The sequence below is a fragment of the Crocodylus porosus genome, unplaced genomic scaffold (assembly GCF_001723895.1).
Source record: "Crocodylus porosus isolate Cpor-Errol unplaced genomic scaffold, CroPor_comp1, whole genome shotgun sequence".
Classification (NCBI taxonomy): Eukaryota; Metazoa; Chordata; order Crocodylia; family Crocodylidae; genus Crocodylus; species Crocodylus porosus.
Genome location: NW_017728914.1, coordinates 10180105 through 10199685, shown reverse-complemented (window position 1 = coordinate 10199685; position 19581 = coordinate 10180105). Strand labels below are relative to the sequence as shown.

The window sequence follows — 19581 nt, the reverse complement described above, 5'->3', positions numbered from 1 at the left end:
TAAACTTTTCTAAGATCTTCCCCAGGATAGAAGTCAGGCTAATGGGCCTGTAGTTAGCCGGATCCACTCTCCTCCCTTTTTTGAAGATCGGCACCACATTGGCCTTCTTCCAGTCTTCGGGCACTACACCAGATCAAGAGGAAGTTGATCATCCAACTTCCTCTTGAATTTGCCCAAGGTAGGGGCGAGGACCACTTCCCTGAGAAGCTGGTTCCAGATTTTGGCCACCCAAACTGTAAAAAATTGCCATCTGATCTCTGACCTAAACCTATTCTCCACCAGCTTATTACCATTGTTCCTCATCACCCCGGGTAGTGCTGGGGAGAAAAGGGCTCTACCTATTTGCTGTTGATCTCCCCTGATGAATTTGTAAGCAGCCACCAGGTCCCCTCTCAGCCTCCTCTTGCTGAGGCTGAACAGGTTCAGGTCCCTCAGTCTCTCCTCATGGGCCTTTCCTGCTGCCCTCTCACCGAGCGGGTGGCCCTCCTCTGAGCCCTCTCCAGGCTGGCCACATCCCTTTTGAAGTGCAGCACCCAGAACTGGACACAGTACTCCAGCTATGGCCTGACCAAAGTCGCATAGAGGGGGAGCACCTCTCTGTACCAGCTTGAGATGCATCTTTGGATGCATGACAAGGTATGGCTGGCCTTGCTGGTTGCAGTTGGGCGTTGGCGGCTCATGTTCCTCTTGGAGTCAATAATGACTCCAAGATCCCATTCTGCCTCTGTGCTTTCAAGAGGGGAACTCCCCAGCCTGTATGTATGCTGCAGATTCCTTGTCCCAAGGTGCAGCACCCTGCATTTGTCTATGTTGAACCCCATCCTATTCTCATCTGCCCACTTTTGTAGTCTGTCTAAATCTATTTGCAGCCTCTCTCTCCCTTCAAGTGTGTCCACCTTGCCCCACATCTTAGTGTTGTCAGCAAACTTGGACAGCGTGCTTTCCACCTCCTCGTCCAAATCACTTATAAAGATGTTAAACAGTGCGGGCCTGAGGACCAAGCCCTGGGGTACCCCACTGCTCACATCTTGCCAGGCTGAGTACAACCTGTCCACCACTACTCTCTGGGTGTACCCCATCAGCCAATTTTTTATGCATCCAACTGTGTAGGCATCAAGGTCACAGTCACTTAATTTATTGATGAGGATGGGGTGAGACACAGCGTCAAAGGCCTTCTTAAAGTCTAGAAAGACTACAACCACAGAGACACCATCATCCAAGGAGTTAGTCACCTGGTCATAAAAGGCAACCAGGTTGGCCAGGCAGGACCTGCCTTTGATGAACCCATGTTGACTGCCTCTGAGCATGATCTTCCCTGCAGCCCCCCCACAGATGTGCTCCTTGATGATTCTGTCCAAGATCTTCCCGAACACTGAGGTGAGGCTTACAGGCCTATAGTTACCTGGGTCCTCCCTCCTTCCTTTCTTGAAAATTGGGACCACATTACCCAGGTTTCCAATACCCCGGCTCCTGGTCAGATGACCACGAATGCTCATACAGCTGGGCCATGGGCTCCATGATGACCCCTGCCAGCTCCCTCAACACCCTTGGGTGGAGGGATCTGGACCTGCAGATTTTAAAATGTCTAGCCAAGGGGGTTTCTGAGCACTCTTACCCGCCTTGCTTCTCTCAGGGACTGTTATCCTTTGGGCCTGGAGGATCGCCCCCTTAAGGTACGACCATCCTCATGGACTCCCATCTCCTCTATCTTCTAGGCCCTCAGTGCCTCCATGGACCACATGGTAAACTTCACTTAACAATTAAAAATCAGCAGAAACATAAAGCACTAAAAACAAGTTCTTGTAATGTGAAAGATGAGGCACAGGGAAATATCAGTGTGCCTTAGTTCAAGGGCAGGGCACACCAAGTTGCCAAAGACAGGGATTTCAGGATACTGATTTCCTTCTATGTGGCCTCTCTTTTACTTCAGTACTATCATCTCAGACAGGAAACAGACAAGAGAAGCAGACAATTTCCCTAATTAAAGTATTCTATTTTCTCAAAGAATACATATTTGAAAAGAAATGCAGATTATATAGATAACATGATATATAATTAGAAATGCCTCTAAACAAGGTTTTTTTCCAGAACTGCCTCAGAGACATCTTAAGAAGTTTTTTTGTTTAGGGAAAAGAACAGCTCTGTATCCCCTTACAAAACAATGTGACACCACTTAACTAAAAACAAACAAAAAAATAAAGGATGGAGGAAACCTGGTAGAGAAAAATCCCAGTACCCATTTTGAACTAATTATGAATATCCCCTATTTTAAGAAACAGAATATACAAACAGAGAGGAGATTTTCCTGGTATAAATTTTTGTTACATTATAATGCAGTCATAAACAGCACAAAATAGTTCTGAGGAAGGCAATACATAAAAAACCTGGAGAGATTGATTTTATATAAATATATTCATAAATATAAAGACATACTTCCTACTCTAAAAATCACTGAAAGTAATGGAAAGAGGGATTGCATATGTAAACTGGAGTCAAAACACACATTACCATTTAGAAGAGGGAGTTCAGTTAAAATACAACTTTTTTCAATGGTCACCAGATGCAGTTCTCAACAAAAAAAATTCATATCACCTCTGAAATACACCTGCAGCATCTGAAGCTCTACAAAACAGATGTAAATTTAATTCAGAGTTATTGACTAGAAACACTAATATTCCTATAATTGATCAGACTACCAAATAAGCATCAAAGGAGTATATTATTCTACCTTTGATAATGTTAAGAATCAGTATGGAAAAACAACAAACAATAAACCCTTCTGAAACTCCCTTCTAATATTTTTAATCCCTCTGATACAACTTTGGATGCTCCTTAATCCAGTTCTTCTTTGAACCCTGATAAATTCCTTACCTCAATAATTATATCAGTGTATTAATTAGACCACCAGTGCTTAAATTGCTGACCCTGTGAGTAGCACAGGGTCAGTTTGTGGGTGTGATCGGGCATGAGATTAGCATGTGGAGTCAGTTCGTGGGGCATACCTGGCACACTAGATCAGGTCATGTATACCAGTCTGACCCCACGGGCCAGATCTGACCACGGAGTCACTTCACATACACGAGTATGGTCTAGCACGCAGGGCCACATCGTCTGTCCTGAGGGGCTCCCCACAGGTATGGAAATTAGGGAGCAGTTAAGCAGCTTTTAATGCTGCCACTTCTCCCCTGTTGCCAAATTTTCAGACATGTGGGGGGAGCCACAGGTCTGATGACATGGCCTCACAGGCCAGGGGTTGAGCATCTGAATTAGACAGATCAACCAGGATTCAACACATATGTATCAAGTTTATATAATGAAAATTGATGAAAATTCCTCCAATACTGCAAATGAGAAAACCAGATATACCAGAAGCAAAAATAAATTGTTCTTGGTTGGATACTTAACACTTAAGAAACTCAACAGCTGAGTTTTATTCTCCTTAGATAAGTATAGAAAAAGGGATGTGTTTGCAGTGTATTTTGCAGCTGCATTTTAGGCAAAACTATTTCTCTAGCACCAAATTAAGGTGATAATAATTTCTAATAATTTTCCTCATTGTGTTATCAGCATAATTAGTTGCAATTTATACACTGCTTCCAGATGTGGTATATTGTTCTAAGAGAGGTTAAAAATTCAAGCAGAAATAAAAACACATGCACTGCAGAGAAATGTCGGATTAACTCTGTTTTCATACGTTACAAAGTATTCAAGAAATAGCTTGCAAGTTTAAGCTCATCATATCTATATAAGATATGGACAACTAGCTTAAGACCTGTGATTTATACACTATTAAAATCCACAAACAGAACACAAGCGTATTACAATACTATGATCCCATTTTCTGAAAGAGAGGATCCGCCCATGCATGCTGAAACAATAATGTTTTAGCTAGGCCCTTTGAAAGAATGTGTACCGAGCTGGCACAGTAATTGTATCAGATGCTCATAAGCTCCATCTGTATAATTAAGATGGTCTCCTAATTGAATTATATACATGAACACAGCTTCAAGTGATTAGCATTTAAGTAGTAATAATTTGAACTTGGAAAACAAAATGATTGAAAATAATTGGTTTTTAAGAGAGAAGGGGCATGTTAATGTAGTTTTCACCTTTTGCAACATTTTTATTTTCTGTGCCATGATGACAAGTACACAAACTATAGCAAATAACTACTTAACTCAAAGTCTGAAATAGCATGCTAGCAACCTTAATGCACTTGAGAGACTGCAGGCTGATTTTTGCTACTATTGGTGGGATCAGAAATCATTCTAAAGTTCATTATTAAACCAAGAGAAAGTAGCAGGGCAAAAAGCTGTAGAGAACCAGTGTGAAGCTATTTCTTATTCCTTTTAGGTAGCTTTGTATTAAGATAACAATGACAATATGGGCAAGAATTACACATGCTATTCTCTGAATTGATTGAAGTGCTCCACACAAGAGCCTTCACAGGAGAAAATGAGAACAGGCTAGCAAGGGGCAGGCTTAAAATGTATAAGATTTGTAATGAGGTGAGGAACTGACATTATTTGCACAGGTAACAGAAGAATTGAACTTGGTTGTATGCAACTTGTACTAAATATCCATAGCCAAAAGTCTTCACCTACACTTAAAGGCTCCATGCAGGAGACATTAGAAAGAGCTTTGACACCAGAAACGTTCCCTAGTGATACCCAAAGAAATAGAACACCCACAATTAACATGCATTTAATTCAGTTTGTTCTTTTTCAGTATTTTTATTTTTTCATGAAGTTAAAAAATGAACTAGTACAGCCATGCTTTGAATTAATTCAACTTAGTAGGGAAGAACCCCTGAACAGCTAATATTCAAGCATTCCTTCTAATATTTAGGAATCAAGATACTTCGGCCTTTTCCCTATCTGTCACTGATTGGCTGTATCCTAGAGCAAAATACCTTGTGTGACACTTCTTGGCCATATATAAAATGGATATATTACATCACTTATCTACACTTCAGGGGTAATGTGAGGCATGTTTGCCACTGGTGAGGAGTGGTAAACACTTCTGATATTTGGGATATGTTAAAAGGTCAGCTACTGTTCAGATGTAAACTATATTTTCCTCTAGTAATGTATGATGTTTTCTCAAATGTTCTGGAAAGAAGATGCTAATGCTGAATTGATCTAAAGTAAATTAAATGGAAAAATCACAAAGTTGACTAAATGATTCCAGTTGGAATTCGGCTATGGCACAGTTGGACATGTTCTGCCATGGATGCAGGTCCTGGGTTTATTTCTCATCCAAAAGATGGCAGACTTTTGAACAGTGTCTCTGTCACTTTGCTGGGGCATTTGTGACATGCTGAATTCTGAGTACCTCTTGCTCTAGAACCTGGGTATTTTGAGGGGTCTCATGCTGAGTCTGTTCATCTTATTGACAGCAAATGGAAGCATAACATGATTTGGACAGCAATACAACAATTCATATCCACAGTGTAAAGAGCACATGTTCTTAGTATTGTAAGTTATCAGAACAATCTCTCTCACTCCATAATTGTTAGGAGAGTTAGTGTCAGGTAAGTTCAGGTTTGAGTGCTAGCATTCAACTAATGAATTACACGCTGACTTACAAATTAGGAGTTTGTTTTGGAAGCTGCATGCAGATGGATTATAAAAGTAACACAAAAAAGACAGATGCTCTTGGAGTCTTTCATTAATGTTTGACTCTAATTATATTTCTGTGCCTGACAGATGCTGCTCCCTCACTTTAAGAATAGTTGTTGAGTCTACTAAGATAAACATTAAAAAGGTAAAAGAAAAACAAACGTAAATTAAAAAAACCTTAGCAATCAGTCTAAAAATAATTATAAACCTATTATATGGATCTAAACAATGAATCTTTACTGTTTCTAGAAAGATTACTGGTGTGATAATACTTCTTTTCTTCCTACCACTTTAAGAGATAACAGGAGAAAAGAGTCCTATGTGGTTTTGCTAAAAGCTTAATGTAATAATTTGCCCCATATAGAAAATGCCGTTATTGGTATCACGGTAAGCAGTAGGGCTGTGCAAAGCTTCGATCGCTGATTCAATTTGGCGGACATTCGGCCCGATTCAATGGCCGAATCTCTGAATTCAAATCGAATCAGGAGACACTTTAATCTCTTCAAACTGAATTGGAACCCTCCACATTGATTCAGAGAGATTCAGAAAGATTCAATGATTCAGACACAGACACAGCTTTAAATGTTTTTTCTACATACCACAAGGTACCAAGCGGCTCGTGAATGCTGAGATGGTGGGGTAGATGGAGTGTCCCACAGGAGCACCAGGGGGGTCCCCAGCGTGCTTAGCAGCAGACCTGGAAGTAGACCAGAACCACTTCTGGTCCACCAGGGAGCATGCAGGGGGGCCCTCCACATGTCCTGGCCTGGGGGGCACCCAGGGTCCCCCACAGCCGATCACTTAGCCAGGTGGTACGGGTCCCCCTCACCCATGTGCTTGGTGGCAGACCCAGAAACGGACTGGAAGTACTTTGAGTCCACTTCCAGGTTTGCTGCTGAGCACATGGGACCCCCACTGCACTCCTGTGGGATACTCCATCCACCTCACGATCACAGCATTCACAAGCCGCGCCTAAGTAATTCAAGGTATGTAGAAAAAACATTTAAAACTGAGTCTATGTCCGAATCGCCAATTCTTCAAATTAGCATCAAATCTTCAGATTTGGATTCAGCCAAATCGAATCAGGACAGTGATCCGAATCAACTAATTGAATCACTGTCCCTGATTTGGGCTGAATCCAAATCAAATTTGTACACCCCTATTAAGAGTATTTATTAACAAGGTTTGCTGTAAAATGATATGCTCCACTGCTCGTGGAACACCTCAAAAGACCCAAATCCATGATGTTCAAAGCATTCTAAACTCCCAAGAAAGTAATGGATCCTGGGAAATACTAAACAACTTTGGGCACATCTATATGTCACTGTATGATGACGTTGCTACAGTCCCATGCTTTAGTGCTTCCAAAAAGAAGTAGTAAACCACAGCAGTATGTGTGGTTACTGCATCATGCACGTCACCTGGTTAGATTTCACTGCTATGTCACTGTAGCAGTGTGCTATACCAGGGGAGCATGCCTCTACAGTGACATAGCTGCTAATCATGTATAGACCTATGTGATCACAACTTCACCGTACTATGGCACTATGTCACCATAGGGCAATATGTAGACGTGCTCTTCTAGGACCAGATTTTTTTAGTCTCAACTAGAACTGTGCAAATAATAGAATTTTCAGCAGGATACCCAAACTGAAAATAACCAGCATCTTAACAAAATTACTTTATGTTAGAGCTGTGTGACGCTTCGGTAGCCAATTCAATTTGAAGAGATTTGGCCAGATTTGATTAACAGATTATACTAAATTATGGGGCAAAGTTAAGACACTAGAGGACAGGAAACAGATCCAGGTGGATCTGGACAGGTTGGAAAAGTGGACAGGATGAACTAGGATGCAGTTCAACAAATACAAATGCAAAGTGCTGCACCTGGGCAAAAAGAACTACCAACACACTTACAGGCTGGGGGATGACCTTCTCAGCAGCAGAAACAGGATCTCTGAGTCATAGTTGACTCCAAGCTGAACATGAGTTGTCAATGTGATGTAGTGATCAACAAAGCTAGCCACACTTTATCATGTATTAGCAGATGCATGAAGAACAGATCCAGGGAGGTGATGCTTTCCCTCTATGCAGCACTGGTCAGGCCGCAGTTGGAGTACTGCATCCAGTTTTGGGCACTGTATTTCAAAAGGGATGCAGAGAATCTTGAGAGGACTCAGAGGAAGGCAACTCATATGGTCAGAGGCCTGCAGGCAAGACCCTACGAGGACAGACTGTGGGACCTAGAACTCTTCAGCCTTTGCAAGAGAAGACTGAGAGGTGATCATGTGGCTGCCTATAAATTCATCACCGGAGGGCAGCAGATAATAGGAGATGCTCTATTTACTAGGGCACCCCTGGAGTAACTTGGAACAATGGCTACAAATTGATGGAGAGCAGATTTATGTCAGACATTAGAAAGAACTTCTTTGCAGTAAGGGTTTCCAGAATCTGGAATGAGTTTCCAAGGAAGTGGTGCTCTCCCCTACCCTGAGGGTTTTCAAGAGGAGACTGGACAAGCACATAGATGGGGTCATCTGACCCCAGCACTCTTTCCTGCCCAGGGCAGGGGGCCAGATTCAATGACCTACTGAGGTTCCTTATGACCCTAACATCTATGAATCTACGAAAACTGGAGATCTGTCTGCGCTGGAATGTTTAAACCTAGTTCCAAACTACACTAACATTAGTTGATTGAGACTACGGCTTTGGCTTCATAGTTTCATAGTTTCATAGTAGCTAGAGTCGGAAGGGACCTAGGAAGATCATCTAGTCCGACCCCCTGCCTTGGCAGGAAAGAGCACCAGGGTCAGATGACCCCGGCAAGGTGCTCATCTAACTTCCTTTTAAAAATCCCCAGGCTAGGAGCCTGCACCACTTCCCCTGGAAGCCGGTTCCAGGCCCTAGCCACCCTGACTGTGAAGTAGCGCCTCCTAATATCTAATCTAAACCTGGCTTGAGCCAATTTCTGATTTTGGAATGCCTTTAAAATGCATTTTATCTGTTTATTCTTCAGTTTGCAGTTGCTGCTTTGCTTATGAATCTCCTTTACCTTCAGGGCTCATATTTAACTCTCACTATGTGCATCTACACATACAATTAATGCATCTACACATGTGCCTGGGACAGCAGCACTTTGAGCCAGGGCAGAGCAAACCCTGGCTGGCAGCAGGCTTGGCAGGTCAGCCCTGGGCTCTGGTGGAGGGGCTGGTTGAGACACAAGAGTGCCAAAACCACAGAACTGTGTGGTTGACCCCCTGAACTTCCTACCAGTCCAGGACTGCTCCACCCAGCTCTAAGTGCTGCTGTCCCAGTCACCATCCACATATTCATTGAAATGCAATAAATAACTTCACTGTAAGATATTACTGTACTCAACTGCACCCTAATAATGGTGCCTATGCAGACAGTGACACGCTACTGCAACGCTAATTAAGCAACTCTGCAATAAAGCGCATGTGTAGATGCATCCACTAATATCTACAGGTATTACTACATATGAAAAAAAGAGAAAATTGATATTCTCATGAAGAAGGAACTACGAAAGATCACTTCCTTCTGAGTACCAGCACCTTATCACAGTACACATAGAGGTCTAAACACATCAAAATATAAACCACTATGAGAAACATATCTTGCTTGCAAACTCATGTTCAATGGTCTGTGGTTAGATTACTTATACTATTTTAGATCAAAAACCAAAGCACTAGTATGATTAGTAGGGGTGTGCGAAGTGGGCCCTATTCGATTCAGATTCGGATTCAGCCCAAGTCAGGGACAGTGATTCCATTCGTTGACTTGGATCACTGTCCCTGATTCAATTTGGCTGAATTCAAATCTAAAGATTCGATGCTAATTCAGAGAATCAGTGATTTGGACATTGTAACAGCTTTAAATGTTTTTTTTCTACATACCTCGAGGTACCAGTGTGGCTTATGAATGCTGTGATGATGGGGCACATGAAGCATTGCACGGGAGTGTGGGGGAGGGGGAGCAGGACCCTCCACGTACTTGGTGGCGAACCTGGAAGTAGACTGGAAGTACTTCCAGTCCACTTCCAGGTCCACCAGGGAGTGCACTGGGGGCCCTGCCACATTCTCTGGCTCAGCAACAGGCCACAGGGAGACCCTGGGTACCCCACCCAGACCCAGGAGGCATCAGTTGCTGAGCTGGGAGTGCACAGGAGGGCCCCCGGCACACTCACCGGCAGACCCGGAAGTGGACTGGAAGTGCTTCTGGTCCACTTCCAAGTCTGCTGCCAAGCCTGCTGGGGAGCCCTCTGTGCTTCTGTGGTACACTCCATGCACCCCAGCATCGCAGTCTTCATGAGCCACCTTCTACCTAGGGGTATGTAGAAGAAACATTTAAATCTGTGTCTATGTTCAAATTGCCAAATCTTTCCAATTCTCTTCAAATCGATTTGGAGGGTTCTGATTCAATTCAGAGAGATTAAAGGGTCCTCCGATTCAATTCGATTCAGATTCGGGGATTTGGCCACTGAATCAGGCTGAATCTCCACCAAATTGAATCAGGGACTTAAGCTTCGTACAACCCTGATTAGTGAATGTACAAGGCAAATTTTCTTGAGGAACTGGGTTTCCTGGAAGCTGATACTTGTTAGAGAAGTTGAAAAAAATACATTGCATTTCCTACACTATTTGTTACATACTCTCTTTAAACACAGGAGATGTTATAATAACCTTTTGGTGCCAAGTATAAGGATACTATGAAGCATCTGTTGCTTAACTATAATAAAAATGCTCTGGAAATATGGTTTTAATATGGCTGCAAAAAGTGTGTTACTTAAATATAAACAGAAAAGTTAACAAGTTCTACCCTCATTATCCACAATTCATTGACTTGAACTATAGCTCTGTTCTGCTCTAAGTTGGCTTTGCAGATTTAGCCAGGAGGGGTGGTAAGCAGAGCAACCATCAGGCTTATCTGTCAAACTGCTGCAGAGAAAACATGAGCTGTGTGGTGTTAAGTTTTACCTACTGTATTGTGATTGGCACGTTACTTGGCAAACTCAGAGATTCTTGAAAGGTTTTGTCCACATTCCAAGAAAACTGAAAGACAGGTGACTAGGATGCTTTAATTTATTCCAGCCTCTAGACAGACCAAGATTAGCTTAAAGCCTCCTGGAGAGGCATTAAAATTGACTCTGGCCAATGTTTACATGAAAACTTCCATCTCAAACTGAGACATGTACTGTTTCTGTAATGTTCATATGCAAGTCAGACAAGCAATGCTAATTAAGCAAATGTCGTTTCCCAGCTGCACTCTCCTTGTATGGCTTGTTGCCCCAAACTGGAAACAAAAGTTACAGTTCACTCTAATAAAGTCACACTCCAGTTAACCTTTCTGGAAATAGAATAGCTCTCTACATTAAACTTCAGTCAGCCAAATCACACAGCAGGCACTAGATCCAGACAAATAAAAATGAGTTGGGAGTACATAGCATCATAGAAAGTTGGGGTTGGAAGGGACCTCAGGAGGTCATCTAGTTCAATCCCTTGCTCAAAGCAGGACCAGCCCCAACTAGATCATCCCAGACAAAGATCTGTCTAGCCAGGTCTTCAAAACCCCCAAGGATGGAGCTTCTACTACCTCTCTGGGTAACCTGTTCCAGTGTTTTACTACCTTCCTGATAAGAAAATACTTCCTAATATCTAACCTAAACTTTCCTTGCTGTAACTTGAGACCATTGCTTCTTTTCTATCATCTGCCACCACTGAGAACAATCTAGCTCCATCTTCTTTGGAACCACCCTTCAGGTAGTTGAAGGCTGTTATTAAGTCCCCTTGCATCTCCTTTTCTCTAAATAAGCCCAGTTCCCTCAGTCTTTCCTCATAAGTCATGTCCCCCAGCCCCCTCACCATTTTTGGTGCCCTCTGCTGGACTCTCTCCAATATCTCCACATCCTTTCTGTAGTGGGGGGCCCAAAACTGAACACAGTACTCTAGATGTAGCCTCATCAGTGCTGAATAGAGGGGAATAATGACTTCCCTTGAGCTACTGGCAAATCACCTACCAGTGCAGCCCAGTATGCTGTTAGCCTTTTTGGCAGCAAGGGCATACTGCTGGTTCATATTCAACTTATTGTCCACTGTAACCTCCAGGTCCTTTTCTGCAGAGCTGCTGCCCAGCCAGTCAGCTCCCAGCCTGTACCAGTGTATAGGATTATACCATCCTAAGTACAGGACTTTGCATTTCATAGATTTTTAGGGTCAGAAGGGACCTCAGTAGATCATCTAATCTGACCCCCTGCCATGGGCAAGAAAGAGCGCTGGGGTTGGATGACCCCAGCTAGGTGCTTGTCTAGTCTCCTCTTGAGATAGAGGAGAGCACCACCTCCCTTGGAAGCCCCATTCCAGATTCTGGCAATCCTCACTGTAAATACATTTTTCCTAATGTCCAATCTAAATCTGCTCTCTATCAGTTTATGGCTGTTGTTCCTAGTAACCCCAAGGGACATCTTGGTAAACACAGTATCCCCTATTCCTTGCTGCTCTGCCCCTTGATGAATTTGTAGATGGCCACAAGATCCCCTCTCAGCCTACTTTTGTGGAGGCTGAAGAGATTCAGGTCCTTCAAACTCTCCTCATACAATTACATTTGCCCTTTTCCAGTCACCTAGGACCTTTCCCGATAGCCATGAGTTTTCAAAGGTGATTGCCAATGGCTCTGCTATCACATCAGACAACTCCCTCAGCCCCCTTGGGAGCATACCATCCTGCCCCATGGACTTTCACACATACAGCTTTTCCAAGTAGTCCCTAACCTGTTTTTTGGCACTGCTGGCTGCTCACCTCCTCCCCAAACTGTGCTGCCAGGCAATGAACATGTCAGCCTTTTCTGCATCCTCTGTCACAAGTTTGTTTCTCCCATTCAGTAAAGGACTCACACTTTCCCTGATCCTCCTCTTGCTACCAACATACTTTTAGAAAGCCTTCTTTTTCCCCTTTATATCCCTTGCTAGCTGCAACTCCAATTGAGCTTTGGCCTTCCTGACTTCATCCCTGCATACCTGTGCAATGCTCTCATATTCTTCCCTAGTTATTTGTCCAAGTTTCTATTTCTTATAAGCTTCCTTTTTTGTGATTTAATATATTGCAGAGTTCCCTACTAAGCCAAGATGGTCTTCTGTCATACTTGCTAGCTTTCCTGCACATCGGAATAGTTTGTTCCTGTACTCTCAGTAAGGCCTCTTTAAAATACATGATCTTCACTTTCACAAAAGAGATCCAGGCTAAAGGACAGCCTCTTAAAAACTTGACCATTTAAAAACATGGCTGCTAGAAATATAAAACAATGAAGGTGATACAATCCAAGAAGAGAGGGGAACACACACAAACAGATACCATGGACAGCAATCAAAAGTTAACTAGTTACACTTGCTAATAGTCATGGAAGGAGAAGAGCATTCATAGATTCATAGATGTTAGGGTCAGAAGGGACCTCAATAGATCACTGAGTCCGACCCCCTGCATAGACATGAAAGTGCTGTGATCAGATGACCCCAGAGAGATGCCCATCCAACCTCCTCTTGAAGACCCCCAGGGTAGGGGAGAGCACCACCTCCCTTGGGAGCCCATTCCAGACCTTGGCCACTAACTGTGAAGAAGTTCTTCCTAATTTCCAGTCTGAATCTGCTCTCTGCTAGCTTATGGCCATTATTTCTTGTGACTCCCAGGGGCGCCTTGGTGAGTAGAGCCTCACCAATTCCCTTCTGCGCCCCCATGAGGAATTTATAGGCAGCCACAAGGTCACCTCTCAACCTTCTCTTGTGGAGGCTGAAGAGGTCCAGGTGCCCTAGTCTCTCCTTGTAGGGCTTGGCCTGCAAGCCCTTAACCATACGAGTGGGCCCTCCTCTGGACCCTCTCCAGGTTATCCACATCCCTCTTGAAGTGTGGCACCCAAAACTGCACACAGTATTCCAACTGCGGTCTGACCAGAGCGCAACAGAGGGGAAGTATCACCTCCTTGGTTCTGTTTGTCATGCATCTGCTGATGCTGATGCATGATAAAGTATAGTTAGCTTTTTTGATGACTTCATCACACTGATGACTCATGTTCATCTTGGTTTCCAAGACCCCTTTCTGCTTCCATACTACCAAGCAGGTCATCTCCTAGGCAGTAGGTGTGCTGGACATTTTTCCTCCCTAGATGCAGTACTTGGCATTTCTCCTTGTTAAATTGCATTCTATTGTTTTCTGTCCAATTGTCCAACCTGTCCATGTCTGCCTATAGTTGTTCCCTGCCCTCCAGTGTGTCCACTTCTCCTCACAGTTTTGTATCATCCACAAACTTGGATAGAGTACACTTTACTCCCTCATCCAAATCACTGATGAAGACATTGAAGAGTATTGGTCCAAGGACTGAGTCCTGTGGGACCCCGCTACCAACTCCCTTCCAGGTAGATACCTACCCATCCACTACCACTCTAGCCAATCTGCCACCCACTGGACTGTGTAATCATCCAAGTCACAGCCTCTTAACTTGTTCACCAGTATGGGGTGGGATACCATATCGAAAGCCTTCCTGAAGTCTAAGTAAACAAGATCAACCCCTACTCCTGTGTCAAGGTGTTTTGTAACCTGGTCATAAAAAGAGACTAGATTAATCAGGCATGATCTTCCTGCTATGAACCCATGCTGGTTTCCCCTCAGCATAATTTTTCCTGCTGGGCTCCCACATATATGAGCCTTAATAATCTTTTCAAAGACTTTGCCAAGGAAGGTGAGACTGACTGGATCTATAGTTGCCTGGATCCTCCTTCCTCCCCTTCTTGAAAATAGGGACCACAGTGGCCCTTTTCCAGTCCTCCGGGACCTGTCCCTTGTGCCATGAGTACTCAGATATTCTTGCCAGTGGCCGTGCACTTCCTCTCATGAGAGGAATTCTGCTTGTAACACAGGCTGTGTATACACATACAAATGATCCAGGAGAATTCTCCTAGGTTTATTTTCCTGGTAGAAAAGCTTAACAGGGGGCCTCTGAACAAACATTTTGAATGCTGAGTCTCTGAAGAGTAGAGAGCATTCAGTGCTGATGCTGCACAGCCAGGGGAGCCTTGTGCATACACCTCAGCATGCTCTGCAGGCTCCCTCAGTCTGCCTAGAGACAGTTGGCAGCAGTGCACAGGGCAGTCCTATTGATTGAGCCAGACTGCTCAGTGGCAGCCTGTGTCTCCCTATAGCATAACGTGATATTGTGAAAGGCAGCATAGTCATCTCTCTGCTCAGTTGGAGAAGTAGAGTCCAGCCTGAGTGGCATACTGTCTCCAGGATGAGGTCATGGGGGTGAAGGGAAGGCTGAACCCTTGGTTTTTGGGGGATTGTGCTGTGACTTCCCTTAGAAAGGAATGTATACAGACTTTCCCTCTCTCAGGAGGGATTTAACCCTGCATGTTCCTAGGTTATTTTGTTTCTGAAGTGGTAAGTTTTGCTTGGGGAAAAATCCTGAACATCTGTACATTGGTGGTTTCTCTTGGAAAAGCAATGACTCTCTCAGTAGAAACAATGTCTGTATATAGTCCCAGTGAGATTATTTATAAATTAATCCAATGTGCTTATCTATAGTAGAGCTTTATTTCTTATTTCTCTTCCCAATTTAGATTAACCCAGCTAGATTAAAAAATAAATGGAAGTAATAGAAAACATCTAACTACATATGCCTACCTTCTTACCTATGTCACAGCCGTCCCTGTGGTTGCAGGAACAAACTGCAGAATTCTAATGTGCATATAACTAACCTAAAATTAGACATGAGTTTTCATTTTCCCATGCTCTCCCAACAAATAAGACACTTTAAGATATTATATATCAAACTCAGTTTTAACTTGTGCCTTAAGCCTTGTGCCTTATTGACTTAAACAGGACTACAGGCAGAATTAAGGTAATACTTGACTGTGCAAGAGTAGGAATATCTGGTCCTAGATTATGAAACTGTACATTAAACACAAGGATACTGAGTTTATTGTGAAGCTTAAGAACACTAATAGAGGGCAGATAACAGTAATATCTATTGTGCTATTTCGAAGTGATAAGATTTTTCTCCTAAATCAAAATCAGCAAACTTTCAAAAACACCCTTTCTGACACTACATTCTGCTTTATCATGCACCAAGGCATTTTCAAAACTGCTTCAGTCTAAGTTTAGGAAATTACACTGGCAACCAGGGTATTTTAATCAGAGCATTCTTACCAGTATGTCTCCAGACTAATAAGAAGAAATCCAATCTAGAGCCCACTGAACGCTAAATTAGACCTAATTAGAGGGCAGTGTTCCAACTGTTCAACAGCAGGTCTAAAACCAGTGCATGCTATTATGTTTTAGACCTCTCTTAAAATACAACAAGCAAACCTGCAATAGCTGCTTTAAAGCCATGGTCTGAAAACGTGCACACATTTGTTTGCATTTAAGCATGATCACTCACCATTATCTTTGTCAGCAGCTATTTTACATTCCGAATACCCTTAAAATATTGAAAAGCCTCCAAAGTAACATTTGTACTGGGAATGCCTTGACTTGGGCAATCTTTTGAGATTTATCTTCTTTTCTCAGCTTGAAGTTGCTTAAATGATTTAACTACAATAGCTTTGAATTGTTTGTATTTACAAGGGTTTTATTCCTTTAACAAAAAAAGTCACTTGAGCTCACTGAATAGTAAACTTACAACATTTGGGTTTAAAAAATTACTTAGAAAATACTATTCTAAATGCCAAGAAGGACTACAATATAAATCTAAGTTGGGCAAGCATGATTATTTTTATGCACTTTTAAAGCTTAAATATCCACATATTTATATGAAATTTAGTGAGCTACAATGGTTTTGTTTTTGTTTATTTGTTTGGCTACTGGGAAGGTTCCCATCTGTAATGAGTTCAGTTTTAAACAGAATGACGGCGCATCATTTTAATCACACAACTATAAAAGGTTCTGTTTGAACAGTTTGACAAAGCAGAGTTATTCACATATTCTGTTCTCCAGCGAAATAAAACGTAAGTAATGAGATTATTTGCTACTAAGCCCTCTCTTTTCTTGCAGCTCATTTACTGAACTGAATGCCACAATGACTAACATGCTGCCTGAATCAATCCATATTATACCCAAACTTCAGACCTCTGTGTCTGCCTGTCCTCTTGAATGACAAAACAAAAATTCTTTTTTATGCAGTCTCCTCCTGGTATACATGCTGGGACCAGAAGGCATTTAAGAGAGAAATGGGCTTGGTGGTATTAAGTAGGAATGAGACAGTGAGGCTTGCAGGAAATAGTGCAAAGGACTAGAGGAAATAATTGGATGACTCGAACGTTTTTCTAACCACACCATATCTGCTTCTCCCCATCTCCAGAGAAAGGTGACCCACATTTGCAATTGAAAACAGTAGGAACTATATTATACACTGGCATAATCCCTTTAAATTATCACTTACAACACAAACAAATAATTTTGGATCTTCAGCTCTGCTTTAAAGAGTTGTAATGAAAGCATGTGTGCATTTGCAGAGCACAGCATTAAGGAGATACTATTCAGATGGAGATCACCACTGATCCTGGTTTTTTCTGTTTAAAATTCCCAAATTCTCTGATAAGAAGTCCCAGACTCTCTGATTAAAAACCCGTAAATCTGCATTTTTATGCGATTAAAATGAAACACCACTATATATATAGGTATCAGTTCCACACAAATTTTTATTGATATATTTACAATTTTAAAGCAATTTGGAAGTCTAGCAGTGCCTCAAACATTATAATAAAATAAATTCTAAATATATAGATATTTTGGCATTTGATTTTGTTCTTTTTAATCATAGAAAAGCAGAGCTCCCCTTACTCCCTTAGCTCACTAGGGCACAGGTTCAGCTGTACCTGTCCCACCCCGACTGCTTTGTGCAGCTAAGCCGCCCTGATATGCCAGTGCCCTGCCCCTGCCCCCCTGCCCATGCCATTGAATCTCACCCCCCAGCACTGCCAGTGCCCCTTATTCCGAAAACCCTAGCCCCCCAGCCCTGCTGGTGCCCCTCACTCCTGAACCAGAGCCCTTGCCCTCCCCACCCCCCATCCTGCCAGATGGGGCCCCTAACTACCCCCTGCCCCAGCCAGCCCTGTGCAGATTCACCGGACTCCAATGAACTCCTATGATCATGGGCACTGGCCTCCAGTGGCCCAGCCATGCAGGCTCCCCACTACCCCAAAGGATCCCCCTACCTCTTGCACCTGCTGGAGTCCTGCGCAGATGGTCCCCATGGACAACAATGCTGAGGTGGGCATACTGGCATACCAAGCACTGCCTCAGACCCTGCTGCCCCACCACAGCCCCGGTGTCTGGACTGCTTTACCCAGCACCCACAAACAGATTCACACACACACATGCAGGCATGCATGCATGCACGCAGCCCACCTGCCTCAGACAGTCCCCAAGCCCTGGCCTTGCAACTCCCTGTCCCATAGACTTACCTGCATCCAGCTGCCAGGGTTGCTTCCTCCACCCTACCTACCTGTATTGCCAGTCATGTGTGTGCACATGACAATCACATATGGGACCTGCTGCTTCCAGCTGCCCTCCCTCCACTCCCCTGAGCTCCAAGCAGCTCCTTGCAGGCTGAAATGCTGCCAGCCTGCAAGGGAAAGCCCAGCATTTCCTGCTTCAAAGGGAAACATCCGCATTTTTCTCCTTTAAAGGGGAATATCCATGTTTTTCCACAGGGAATGGAAAACCTGGATCCCTGTATATTACTGAGTAATGCAGGATTAAAGGCAAAAGAAATTAGGAACTAGATTTTTAAATCTTTTTTTTTGCTGAAGCAGCCTGATAAGCTTAAAAATAAGATGTCTAATTAGTACTTTTTGGTTCCCACCAAGCAAATACTTCATTTCCACATTTTCTATCATATGTCTTTTATGTGCTTTACATAATGTTAGTCAATATGGGTGAGCTTTTTCTATTTCCTTGTCTACATAGGTGCATCATTGTTGAGGCTAAGCAGAGCTCTGGAATATTACTTTAATTAATTTAACTTTTACTCCCTCTGCTGGTTGGCTAAAATAGTGGCTGGATTATCTCTCTGGGGATGGGTTCAAAGTGGTAAGGTGGCGGGAAACAGTTGGACCTGAAACTTTTCTTTTGTCCATGAACATTTTCCCCAGATGTTAATCAAAAATGAAACTATTTATAATTCAGAATACACTGTTGTTCAGATTATAATTGCATTTTAGAATAAGTCAAACCTGTCAATTTAAAGTATATGACTATGTGAATATTAATGGCACTGGCTAGAGATAATTTGTATGTCAGTTGAGCCATAATCAGTGTAATAAAAATACAGAATATATATGTATACATATCAACTATAACGGGAGAAGATAATATCCTTAGATATTGTTATTTTGCTTATGTGCCATGAAACTGTAATGCAGGATCCAAATACTCAGTCACACGTGCAATCAATTAATATTTTATACGAAGAGAAGAAATCATCATCATCCTCCTTACATTTTGTGATGACTCTGCTTCCCATGTTAGAATTAATTCATTCCTATTCTTTCCATCCTTAAACTCAACCTTTTGAATTAACTATATGATATGGGCATTGAGCTAAATAACAACAGGAACCTTCTTTTTTTTATCTCTTGTTTCACTGCTATCCTCATAAGGAAGGAACAGATTAAAATGCCTCAATGCAAAATGGACCAACAAGAGCTTGAAATTAAAGATAGAAGCTGAAAAAACTATAATTCAGGCTACACTGTATCATAAAAAAAGAAAGGGATCATACTCACAGCAACTGCAAAGAGACAAGATCATCAAAAAGGCCCAGGGGAATCTCTGTGATCTTGTTTCCATAGAGCACTCTGAAAGGTTTGGGGAGACAAAAGAAATTGTAAGTAACAGTCCAGTTTACTATCCTCCTGCCTGCCTGCATTATAATTTTTATTGATTTTGTATACCATGCC

General features: G+C 42.6%; 1 protein-coding gene across 5 annotated transcripts in view; it reads right to left on the bottom strand.

The window, feature by feature from the left end:
- The window catches only part of SLIT3 (slit guidance ligand 3), a 938430-nt gene that overhangs the window by 245117 nt on the left and 673732 nt on the right, over nucleotides 1-19581 (bottom strand). For 4 of the 5 annotated variants that reach the window (XM_019534858.1, XM_019534859.1, XM_019534862.1 and 1 more), the window contains one exon: nucleotides 19408-19479. The exons of the other annotated variant lie outside the window; for it this stretch is intronic. In XM_019534858.1, the coding sequence (XP_019390403.1) occupies nucleotides 19408-19479 (72 nt within the window). The remainder of the gene's footprint in view (nucleotides 1-19407; nucleotides 19480-19581) is intronic. 5 annotated transcript variants of the gene reach the window in all.